This window comes from Nerophis ophidion, linkage group LG12 (genome assembly GCF_033978795.1).
Source record: "Nerophis ophidion isolate RoL-2023_Sa linkage group LG12, RoL_Noph_v1.0, whole genome shotgun sequence".
Lineage (NCBI taxonomy): Eukaryota > Metazoa > Chordata > Actinopteri > Syngnathiformes > Syngnathidae > Nerophis > Nerophis ophidion.
Window position 1 is genome coordinate 16805447 of NC_084622.1, and position 13543 is coordinate 16818989.

Below are 13543 nucleotides of genomic sequence, written 5' to 3' on the forward strand. Positions count from 1 at the left end.
TCCATTGGAATATAAAAAGAAAATCACAAAGAAAAATGGTGTGTCCCTTAAAAGGAGCATCCATCCATCTTCACCCTAAACAGGGAAGCCCAGACTTCCCTCTCCCCAGCTACTTGGTCCAGCTCCTCCCGGGGGATCCCGAGGCGTTCCCAGGCCAGCCGGGAGACATAGTCTTCCCAACGTGTTCTGGGTCTTCCCCGTGGCCTCCTATCGGTCGGACGTGTCCTAAACACCTCCCTAGGGAGGCGTTCAGGTGGCATCCTGACCTGATTCCCGAACCACCTCATCTGGCTCCTCTCCATGTGGAGGAGCAGCGGCTTTACTTTGAGTTCCTCCCAGATGACAGAGCTTCTCACCCTATCTCTAAGGGAGAGACCTGACACCTGGCGGAGGAAACTCATTTCGGCCACTTGTACCCGTGATCTTGTCCTTTCGGTCATAACCCAAAGCTCATGACCATAGGTGAGGATGGGAACGTAGATCGACTGGTAAATTGAGAGCTTTGCCTTACGGCTCAGCTCCTTCTTCACCACAACGGATCCATACTGAAGACGCCGCACCGATCCGCCAGTCGACCTCACGATCCACTCTTCCCTCACTCGTGAACAAGACTCTGAGGTACTCGAACACCCTTCCACTTGGGGTAAGATCTCCTCCCCAACCTAGAGATGGAACTCCACCCTTTCCCGGGCAAGAACCATGGACTCTAGACTTGGAGGTGCTGATTCCCATCCCAGTCACTTAACACTCGGCTGCGAACCGATCCAGTGAGAGCTGAAGATCCTGGCCAGATGAAGCCTTCAGGACCACATTATCTGCAAAAAGCAGAAACCTAATCCTGCAGCCACCAAACCAGATCCCCTCAACGCCCTGACTGCGCCAAGAAAGTCTGTCTATAAAAGTTATGAACAGAATGGGTGACAAAGGGCAGCCTTGGCCGAGTCCAACCCTCACTGGAAACGGGTCCGACTTACTGCCGGTGATGCGGACCAAGTTCTGACACTGACCGTACAGGAACAGGACAACGTTTAGTTTTTTTGTCCCGCCCTATCCCAATTCATGTGAATGTTACATTTCCTATGGAAACTTTAGGAAAACAAAACTCTTGTTTCACGGCGTCATCAATGACTAAATCCAGGCTGCACATCAAAGAGTGTAAGCAGGAAGTGGCATGCTAAACAACAAAGATGCAGATGAAAATAACCTCCTCGGAGGAGGGAGCGACGCGACTGCTGTGCTGGTATTTTTCAGGCCGTTCCACTGCAACGTCTGGCATGTGAAGAAGGCAGCGTGTCCAAGCACGAGGGTGGCGTGTTTGGCCTGATGTGATAACACCGTATTTTTTCTTCATTGGGATTATTATCTGGCATGTGAACACACACACACACACACACACACACACACACACACACACACACACACACACACACACACACACACACACACACACACACACACACACACACACACACACACACACACACACACACACACACACACACACACACACACGCCGGATTCCTCATCCTTTTGACTTAATGAATTGATTCCAGCACATCATTAACATGCCCCACTCTACTGCTCCACACACATATGTCTTAATTAGCCGCTCATTGGCTGTTTAATTACAAGAAAACAGCTGACAGCTGCCAAGTTGCTTTATAATGGAAGCTGTTTTAGGAACGGGCGACAAGCGCGCTTGTAACAACGCCATGATTTATGGCCCAAACTTTTGCACGCGCACTCAGTATATCATTAAAGGTCTCTCTGTCTGGACTAATTAGCAATCATTAAAGAGAGATTCAGCAGTTTATTTGTCAGTGTTTTGTTCCTCCCGTTTGTGTGATGCGGCGGAACAAAACACACACACATTTGCACACAAACACGGCAGTGAAGACAAACAGCAAAGGTGCAGGCTTTGCTGAGGGATGCTAATGATGTGCCGGGTGACAAGCACGGGGTGGGGAGACGAGAATACACTCCAAGCACAAAATTCCGCTCACCGCCTATGAATGGCTGGTGCATTTGAAACCGTACAAAAGACGACTTCAATGGAGGCACGGCGATGTTGCGAGCAGCCAACAAGCTGCTCTAATTCAAAGCCAGCACCTTTTTGATCATTTTATTTCAAGAAGAGCGGGCTGCGAGAAAAGAAAACGTGTGTTGTCCCTGGAATGGGAAGGAGAAAAACAGGGAGATGAGTTGTCCTACGAGTTGTATTCAATTATTGTACATTTTCTTTTTTCTCCTTCTTGACCAATTTTTTGTCAGTCGAGCAACAACTTAAAAGGGCTGTTTGCCTTGTAACTAGGGCTGGGCGATACATCAATATACTCGATATATCGCGGGTTTGTCTCTGTGCGATATAGGAAATGACTATATGGTGATATTCGAGTATACATTCTCACGCATTTGTTTTGGCTGCGGGTACTACACTACAGACTCTTCCCACTCGTTCTTGTCTCTCCTTCTCACAGACAGCAAGCACACCTTCTTACATACGTCACGTCATACGTCACATACGTATACGTCCTCGAGGAGCAGAGAGGTAGCAGCATGGGTAACATTAGCTGTGATGCTAGCGGAGCTGTGCGAGCGGTAATACGAGAGAAAGAAGAAACCAATCTGGTAACAAATGAAGGAAGAATTAATTCCCAAGAAAAACAGCAGGGGGTTCATCGTCTGGCGGCGGTTTGGCTTCAAGCGGGAAGATGTCGAACAGAAAACCGTAACTTGTCAAGTGTGGGGCAAAAGCGTTGCCACAAAAATTAGCGTAACTGCTAATACAGTGGGGCAAAAAAGTATTTAGTCAGCCAGCGATTGTGCAAGTTCTCCCACTTAAAATGATGACAGAGGTCTGTAATTTTCATCATAGGTACACTTCAACTGTGAGAGATGGAATGTGAAAAAAAAAAATCCAGGAATTCACATTGTAGGAATTTTTAATAATTTATTTGTAAATTATGGTGGAAAATAAGTATTTGGTCAACCATTCAAAGCTCTCACTGATGGAAGGAGGTTTTGGCTCAAAATCTCACGATACATGGCCCCGTTCAAGTGACTCGAAAAACGTAAAACAGACTATGATCCGGGCAGCGGGTCATAACATTTTTACCGTATTCCTTTTGCACCATCTCGTTTAGCTCATTCATTGTTTATGTTCTTTGTTTGTTTTTGTTTAGTATTTTTTGCTCTATGCTTTTTAAACTGTAAAGCACTTTTTAAAAATTGGACCATTAAAACCCACAAGTGTGGTCCTCTCCAAGGTTTCTCATAGTCATTCACTTTGACATTCCTCTGGGTTGTGAGTTTTTCCTTGCCCTTATGTGGGCTCTGAACCGAGGATGTTGTTGTGGCTTGTGCAGCCATTTGAGACACCCGTGATTTAGGGCTGTATAAATAAACATTGATTGATTGATTGATTGAACTACCGTATTTCCTTGAATTGCTGCCGGGTATATAGTATGCGCCTGCCTTGAATTACTGCCGGGTCAAACTCGCTTCGCAAAATAATTAGCGCATGCTTAGCATTACCGCCGGGTCAAACTCGTGACGTCATAAAGAGAAGAAGATTAAGAGCTATTCAGTAGGATTCAAGGTCCAAGCTATTGAATATGCTAAAAAGAACAGGAAGCAGCTATGTTTTATTAATATACCGTAGCTGCGTGTGTCAAATATGGGTCATTAAATGACTCCCGCCTCCTGGTGGTAGAGGGCGTTAGTGATCCTTCTTGAGACTACTTGGCTGCAGAAGAAGTGACAACGAGTGACGTGATATGTGCTGGGAACGGATTTAACGCGGGGGGGTGCACGACGGACCTTTTAGGATGTAACACCACTACTCCTATGCTGGCTATGTAAACAACCGGGCTGAAATAAAGCATGATCCAGTCCTAAATACCCAGTGTATTATTTATACAATAACACTTAATGGTGGCAGCGGTGTGATAAAGAGATCACCCACGGAGCAGAACGGGAGGGGGAGTTGTCCGAAGGTAATTCTGTCGTCGCCGGCACGTGAGGAGCCGAGCTAGCTGATAGCAGCGGTCTGATAGCAGTTTTCTAAACTGGACTTTCAATCGAAGCAGGAGGTACTAAAGAAAGATCTTCATCGAGACGGAGAGACTTTTAAAACTGAAGAAAGATAAGGACGACTTCTATAAACAAGTTATCTATGCTTTTGATCAGAAGCAGATGCGCATGGACTTCATTTATAAGTAAAGGTAAGACCATAATAACGTTTTTTTTTTTATTAAATGTGTTTCTCATGATGGTATCCTTACATCACACTCAAATTTTTACTGCATGCCTTTGGTAAGTGCCGGAGTGAGAAGAGGTTTTGAAATAATTAGCGCATGCTTACCTTTACCGCATGCCTTTGGTATCCTCCGACTTTCAATCGGAGCAGGAAGTAATAAAGGAAGATCTCCATCGAGACAGAGAGACTTTTAAAACTGAAGAAAGATAAGGAAGACTTCTATAAACAAGTTATCGATGCTTTTGATCAGAAAGAGCTGCGCATGGACTTCATTTATAAGTAAAGGTAAGACCATAATAACGTTTTTTTTATTTAAATGTGCTTCTCATGATGGTATCCTTACATCACACTCAAATTTTTACTGCATACCTTTGGTAAGTGCCGGAGTGAGAAGAGGTTTTGAAATAATTAGTGCATGCTTACCTTTACCGCATGCCTTTGGTATGCTCCGACTTTCAATCGGAGCAGGAAGTAATAAAGGAAGATCTCCATCGAGACAGAGAGACTTTTTAAACTGAAGAAAGATAAGTAAAACTTCTATAAACAAGTTATCGGTGCTTTTGATCAGAAGGAGCTGCGCATGGACTTCATTTATAAGTAAAGGTAAGACCATAATAACGTTTTTTTAAATTAAATGTGCTTGTCATGATGGTATCCTCACATCACACTCAATTTTTTACTGCATGCCTTTGGTAAGTGCCGGCGTGAGAAGAGGTTTTGAAATAATTAGCGCATGCTTACCTTTACCGCATGCCTTTGGTAAGCGCCGGAGTGAGAAGAGGTTTTAAATTAATTAGCGCTCCGGCGGCAATTCAAGGAAATAGGGTATATAAAAAAATAAAATACAGTAAATAAAAATAAAAAACTCCTAATAATAATAAATCCGTACATACGTAATACATCCCAACTTCAGATACGAGCTGTGTCTCGTATTTTTTCATGATGAACTAGTAATGGTGACAGAAGCCAGCTGGTGGTGCTCTTGTTATGTTTTCACTTTCAGCAGAGTTACATTAAGCAAATTTTTTAGACAGTTTTCTAAAAGAGCAAGTTTTTTTTACGACTTGACTTTTCCTCGTCGACACACACAAACACAAACACAAACACAGAAACACACACCACATGACCAGGTTCTTGGCACTCACCTTACAGCCTTCACATGTTATCACACCGTAATGGATGCCTGATGATTTGTCTCCACAGATCTTGCAGGGAATTATTTCGATTTGAGCTGCAGCGGGAGAGAGAGAAGACACAGCAAACAAGAGAAGGCAAGTTAGTAAATAAGTAAAGAGAAGTCATGAGGCTGCTGTCGCTGTACAGCACTGCTCACCGTGGATTCAAGTTGGAACATGAAGAGCACCGCGCTCTTAAAACACATCTCAGCCTTTTCAATGCTGTGCTTCCACAGGGTGGAATATTTACAGAGTTTGGGGGTAAGATGCAAACTTTTTTTTCAAAGTCCTCACAAAGCAGTATCAACAAGGGTCCTAAACAGAATGATATATACACTCTAGTAAAGTAAAGTCTAGCACTGAACATGAACCAAAACTGTTTTGTAGAGGTATCAGTTTAACATACCATTCAAATCTTTTAACAACTTCATATAAATATATATATATATATATATATATATATATTTATATACATTTTCTACCGCTTATTCCCTTTGGGGTTGCGGGGGGCGCTGGTACCTATCTCAGCTACAATCGGGCGGAAGGCGGTGTACATCCTAGACAAGTCGCCACCTCATCGCAGATATATAGAAATATACATATATATATATATATATATATATATATATATATATATATATATATATACACACACACATATATATGTATATATACATATATATATATACATATGCATATATATATATATATATGTATACATATATGCATATATATATATATATATATACATATATATACATATGCATATATATATACATATATATATATATACATATATATATATATATATATATATATATACAAACATATATATGTATATATATAAATGTATATATATACACACATATATACACACACACACACACACACATACATACATACATATATATATATATATATATATATATATATATATATATATATATATATATATATATATATATATATATATATATATATAAACAAAAATGTGTGTGTATATACAGTATACAGTCGCAATCAAAAGTGTACATACACTTGTAAAGAACATAATGTCATGGCTGTCTTGACTTTCCAATACTTCCTATGACTCTTATTTTTTTGTGATAAAGTGATTGGAGCACATACTTGTCGGTCACACAAAAAAACCATTCATGAAGTTTGCTTCTTTTATTAATTTATTATGGGTTCTACTGAAAATGTGCTGGGTCAAAAGTGTACATACGGCAATGTATATTTTGTTTTTATCGTATTCCAACAATGTTATCATCAAAAAATGCAATTAAAAAAAAATTAAAGAGCAAAACTCCCAGGTGAAATTTCAGACCATGAACCTTCAGACGGAACAACCCAGGAACTCGTGTAATGCCCAAGGTTGCAGAGGGGTTAGCTGTACAAGTACTTTTATTAAACACAACACTAAACTCAACTCCCACTTCATCCTCCCTCCTCCAGTTCTACTACATCCCTACCTTCAACCTCCCCCCTTCCTCCCGATCCCTATCTCAAAGCCCTCCTCCAACATCTCCCAAATCTCAGCCCCTGCTGGCGTCCCGACAGTGCAGCGCCAAACACACACACACACACACACACACACACACACACACACACACACACACACACACACACACACACACACAAAAAAAGACCCTCTATCTGATCTAAATCGAGGAAAGATCACCCTCGGATATGTTATGTTATCTATCACCATGTTTCTCCGAGCAGCCAATAGAGAGGCGAGGAAGTGGCGCGCCGATGACGGTGAGGAATATGATGATTTTGTCTTAATAAGATGCAATAAAAAGTGATGATAATGAGGAAAGTGCGGCGATGTCGGAGCGTTACATCAGCCTCTCCCCTCCGGCCCGGCCTGACGCTCCATGCGATAAAGCCTCCAAGCTCCTTAAAGCCCCGCTACACCTTAACAAGCAATCTCTTGATGCCGGCTTGATCACATCACAAGCACTTCTTCAAGCCGCGTATCCCTGCCCATTTTCATCAGGAGCCCGCAGTGTGTCATGTGGATAATGTCCTGGTCCCCGGGGCCCGCCCGCCAGAGACCCTTCACACAGAGCCTCTAATCCACTAACTAATAGCCACGCTCTATTCATTCACCAATCTGGGTCTGTTCTCCTCGCGCTGCTGGAGTCAACAAGACGGGCCATGTTTACACGGCATTAGCCTACATTTTAGCAAAAAGGAAACAAAAGCGAGCGGCGGACGGTGCACAATTAACCCTCCTCCAGACGACACTTCCTGCTATTTGTGATTCCGCCGCACAATGGAGGGCGCCCGCACCTCCTCGCCGCAGATTATCCTGGACTCCGGGCGGGTTTTGAAACCCTATCTGAGAGGGTTAATTTACAATTAATCTTTTCCTCACAGTGAACGGTTTGCTCGTTATGGCGAAATGGGCGCTCCATTGTTTGTTTCTGTGAGCAGAATGAGCAGTGTGTTTCGACTCCTTTAGCATTTTCAGCCTCATTACTTACATAATTTGTTCTGACATGCACTCACGACAAGTGAGGCGTGCTGTAATTATGACTCGCTGCGGTCGCGGCCAGCTGAGGGCCCGCAGTGGCGGCCCCCCGCCGATGGGTGGCAGCGCAGGGCTACGGTTTCTCTCCCCCCGCCCGTCGGCTTTTAAAGCCCGCTCTCCCGCCCACCCTATCCCGGCCCACAGGCTTTTGGCTCTGAGCTCCAGCCTGTGATAGCTCCAGGCTTAAGGCTGATGCTCGCAACCCCCCACCCCCACACGGCAGAGAGGCCTTCATCTCTGCAGAAGAAGCGGCGCTCGCTCAGGCCTGACTGACGCTGTGCCACATCAGGTGAAAGCGGTGGGAGTAGAAGGGGAACGGCGGTGCCAGGCCAGGCGGGCACACACACACACACACACACACACACACACACACACATACATACATACACACACACACACACACATTTTTGTATTTCTGACCTTGTTGAGACCTCTGAAAAAAATGCCTACCTTGTTAGGACTGCCCTTTCTAAATATATAAAGATATGTATTTACAACATTAATGATATTTACATACTATGCAAATATAAAAAAAGGTAAGATTTTAGTTTAAAAAAAAAAAGTTTGTAATTGGTCTTTAATATTCATTATTAAATTATTTCACTATGTCTCTCTCTCTTTCTCTTTCTCTCTATATATATTAATTTTATTTTATTTATTTTGTTATTACATATGTTGGCCAGAGGGGGGAGAACTTTTAAAAGCGACACAGTCAATTTGATAAATCCCTCTTTTTTGGGACCACCCTCATTTCACCACCAGTGGTGCAAATGAGACATTCTCTATTAGATGCAATGTTTTTCCGTATTGGGATGGTGATTTCGGTCCTAGCTTGTTCATTGTTCCTCATATGGAAGCTACTTTTCCTTGTTGTTGTCTCAAGAAGGGTAGGAATACAAGAATACAGACACACACACACACACACATTTTTGTATTTCTGACCTTGTTGAGACCTCTGAAAAAAATGCTTACCTTGTTATGACTGCCCTTTCTAGATATATAAAGATTTGTATTTACAACATTAATGATATTTAAATACTGTGCAAATATAAAATAAAGTAAGATTTTAGTTAAAAAAAAAAAAAAATTGGAATTGGTTTTTAATATTCATTATTAAGTTATTTCACTATGTCCCTCTCTCTCTCTCTCTCTCTCTCTCTCTCTCTCTCTCTCTCTCTCTCTCTCTCTATATATATATATATATATATATATATTTATTTTATTTATTTTGTTATTACATATGTTGGCCAGAGGGGGGAGAACTTTTACAAGCGACACAGTCAATTTGATAAATACCTCCTTTTTGGGACCACCCTCATTTCACCACCAGGGGTGCAAATGAGACATTCTCTATTAGATGCAATGTTTTTCCGTATTGGGACCATGATTTATGTTCTAACATGTTCACCGGTCCTCATATGGAAGGTACTTTTCCTTGTTGTTGTCTCAAGAAGGGTAAAAATACAAGAATACAGACACACACACACACACACACACACACACACACACACACACACGCACACACACACACGCACACACACATTCTTGTATTTCTGACCTTGTTGAGACCTCTAAAAAAATGCCTACCTTATTATGACTGCACTTTCTAGATGTATAAAGATTTGTATTTACAACATTAATAATATATACATACTATGCAAATTTAAAAAGGTAAGCTTTTAGTTATTTTTGTTTGTTTGTTTGTAATTGTTGGCCCTGCAATGAGGTGGCGACTTGTCCAGGGTGTACTCCGCCCTTCGCCCGATTTTAATTAAGATAGGACCCAGCGCCCCCTGCGACCTCATACGGGAATAAGGGGTAGAAAATGGATGGATGGATGGATGGATGTTTGTAATTGGTTTTTAATCTTCGTTATTTACTTCAAGTTCTTACAGTATCTCTCTATGTACATATTTATTCAATTTTTGTTATTAATCCTTGCCAAAGGGGGCGCTTTTCAATTTCTTACACACACTTATTGCATATGTTGGCCAGAGGGGGAGCACATAAATTTTTTTTACACACACTTGTTATTTCATATGTTGACCAGAGTGATTTTGATAGATTTCACCACCAGGGGTGCAAATGAAACATTCTCTATTAGATCCAATGGTTTTCCGTATAGGGACCATGATTTATGTCCTAACTTGTTCACATATGGAAGGTACTTTTCCTTGTTGGCATCTCAAGAAGGGTAGAAATACAAGACTACACACACACACACACACACACACACACACACACACACACACACACACACACACACACACACACACACACACACACGCACACACACGCACACACACACGCACACACGCACACGCACACACACAAACACACACACCTTGCAAACAAAAGCCCTATCTGCAGCAGGAAGGCCCTCAGTTCCCACAACCTGCCTGGTTAACACCCTCTCACTCCAGCGCTGCCTAAGCTGCTGGATGGTGAGAGCACTCAAGAGTAAAAAAGGTTTGTCTCTGGACCAGCTGAGGGAGGCTCTCGGCTTCTTCGTTTGAACGTTACATTATTTGCACACTGCGATAAGCGGCTTTCAAAAAGAGGTTCAGGGGAGAATGCCATTTGAAATCAAACGCACCATGAAGACACCTGAGTCCACTGCCTGTCCACACTTTTCTGCAGGCGAGTTACTTTTCAATCGACCAAATGGAGGGGATCTAGATTTATTGAGTCCTTCCTTCTACCTCATTTATTTACACCATTTATAAACACCATTTCCATATGAGTTGGGAAATTGTGTTTGATGTAAATATAAAAGGAATACAATGATTTGCAAATAATTTTCAACCCATATTCAGTTGAATATGCTACAAAGACAACATATTTGATGTTCAAACTGACCAACATTTTTTTTGTGCAAATAATCATTAACTTTAGAATTTGATGCCAGCAACATGTGACAAAGAAGTTGGGAAAAGTGGCAATAAATTGAGGAATGCTCATCAAACACTTATTTGGAACATCCCACAGGTGTGCAGGCTAATTGGGAACAGGCGGGTGCCATGATTGAGTATAAAAAAAGCTTCCCAAAAAATGCTCAGTCTTTCACAAGAAAGGATGGGGCGAGGTACCCCCCTTTGTCCACAACTGCGTGAGCAAATAGTCAAACAGTTTAAGAACAACGTTTCTCAAAGTGCAATTGCAAGAAATTTAGGGATTTCAACATCTACGGTCCATAATATCGTCAAAAGGTTCAGAGAATCTGGAGAAATCACTCCACGTAAGCGGCATGGCCGGAAACTAACATTGAATGACCGTGACCTTCGATCCCTCAGATGACAGTGTATCAAAAACCGACATCAATGTCTACAGGATATCACCACATGGGCTCAGGAACACTTCAGAAAACCACTGTCACTAAATACAGTTCATCGCTACATCTGTACGTGCAAATTAAAGCTCTACTATGCAAAGCGAAAGCCATTTATCAACAACATCCAGAAACGCCGCCGGCTTCTCTGGGCCCGAGATCATCTAAGATGGACTGATGCAAAGTAGAAAAGTGTTCTGTGGTCTGACGAGTCCAAATTTCAAATTGAATTTGGAAATATTTGACATTGTGTCATTCGGACCAAAGGGGAAGCGAACAAACCACACTGTTATCGCTGCAAAGTTCAAAAGCCAGCATCAGAGATGGTATGGGGGTGCATTAATGCCCAAGGCAAGGGTAACTTACACATCTGTGAAAGCACCATTAATGCTGAAAGGTAAATACAGGTTTTGAAACAAAATATGCTGCCATCTAAGCGCCATCTTTTTCATGGACAAGACAATGCCAAGCCACATTCAGCATGTGTTACAACAGCGTGGCTTCGTAAAAGAAGAGTGCGGGTACTTTCCTGGCCCCCCTGCAGTCCAGACTTGTCTCCCATGGAAAATGTGTGGCGCATTATGAAGCGTAAAATACGACAGCGGACTGTTGAACGACTGAAGCTCTACATAAAACAAGAATGGGAAAGAATTCCACTTTCAAAGCTTCAACAACTAGTTTCCTCAGTTCCCATACGTTTATTGAAAGTTGTTAAAAGAAAAGGTGATGTAACACAGTGGTGAACATGCCCTTTTCCCAACTACTTTGGCATGTGTTGCAGCCACGAAATTCTAAGTTAATTATACAGGTTACGGAACGTAAAATATTGTTGTATCAATAAAATCAACAACACTGACCTTTGTGATTTTGTTGACTTTATCGTTGGGAATGCATCTGCTTTGAGTGTCGCAGGATAGCCAGACATTCTTGTCATCTCTGTGCCATCTCTGTCGTAGCATCGCCGGTAAAAACCAAACGAGGGACTTTCGCATCTCTTGACGCTGGAGCAACTTAAATCCGTCGACTGGTATTTGTTTTTTTGGCATTAAATGTGGATGGAGGGAAAGGGTTGGATGTAAATATAGCTACAAATGAGGCATAATGCTGCAATATGTACACAGCTAGCCTAAATAGCATGTTAGCATCGATTAGCATGCCGTGCTAATCGATGCACATTCTACGTAAATCAACTTGAAACCGTCCCTGATCGTGTTGTTACACCCTCCGACAACACATCGACGAAGCATGACGTCTCCAAGGTATGGGAAAATAGTCGAAAATAACAGAGCTGATTTGACTCGATGCGTGTGATGTGGTAGGGAAAAGTGGCGTTGAGTACCAATGTGACGTCACGTTCTGACGTCGTCGCTCAGAAAGGGATAAACAGAAACGCGTTTAATTTACAAAATTCACCCATTTAGAGTTCAGAAATTGGTTAAAAAAATATATGGTCTTTTTTCTGCAACATCAAGGTATATATTGACACTTACATAGGTCTGGTGATAATGTTCCCCCTTAAAGGCGTCAGAATGCTCTTCAATAAAACAGTCAAGTCGATACAGGGGGGGACCTGCTTTGTTGTTCAGGCATCTAGCCAGTGTTGAAATATTAATAGGCCTCACACACAAACAAACACGGCCATGCACGCACGAGTTCATCCAAAAAGCAGCCGGGGGCGGCAGCCCAGAGACGTCACACGTGCAAGCATCTCTTCAAATAAATCCGGCCTCCAATAGGGCGGCTAAATGATTGAAGGGGAATTACCAGTCAATGATATCTCTCCTTCCTACAATACCAATATTTTTGGATGACTGCAGCGTGACGGAATGATGGTGTGGACTTTTTTTTTTTTTTTTTTTGTCATTGGCTGCAAGTGAATTTGTGTTTGCTGCAAAGCAACAAATGCCATTCCAGCACCGCTGTTGTAAATTTGCCTTCTATCCATAAACAAACAGCGCATACGTTTCCGCCTGTGTCGCGTGCCGCCCGTGTCCTTTTGCTGCTGACATTCAAATAACCTTTCTTCTGCTGCATACATGGGAATAACTCAAATAAATATATATATATATATATATATATATATATATATATATATATATATATATATATATATATATAAGGCTTCACGGTGGTAGAGGGGTTAGTGCGTCTGCCTCACAATACAAAGGTCCTGCAGTCCTGGGTTCATTCCCGGGCTCGGGATCTTTCTGTGGAATTTGCATGTTCTTCCCATGAATGCGTGT

At 42.1% G+C, this 13543-nt stretch overlaps 1 protein-coding gene across 2 annotated transcripts in view; it reads right to left on the reverse strand.

Moving 5' to 3' along the window:
* Nucleotides 1-13543, reverse strand: part of roraa (RAR-related orphan receptor A, paralog a) — an 811787-nt gene that overhangs the window by 32014 nt on the left and 766230 nt on the right. For both annotated transcript variants that reach the window (XM_061916947.1, XM_061916948.1), the window contains one exon: nucleotides 5404-5489. In XM_061916947.1, coding sequence (XP_061772931.1) covers nucleotides 5404-5489 — 86 coding nt within the window. The remainder of the gene's footprint in view (nucleotides 1-5403; nucleotides 5490-13543) is intronic.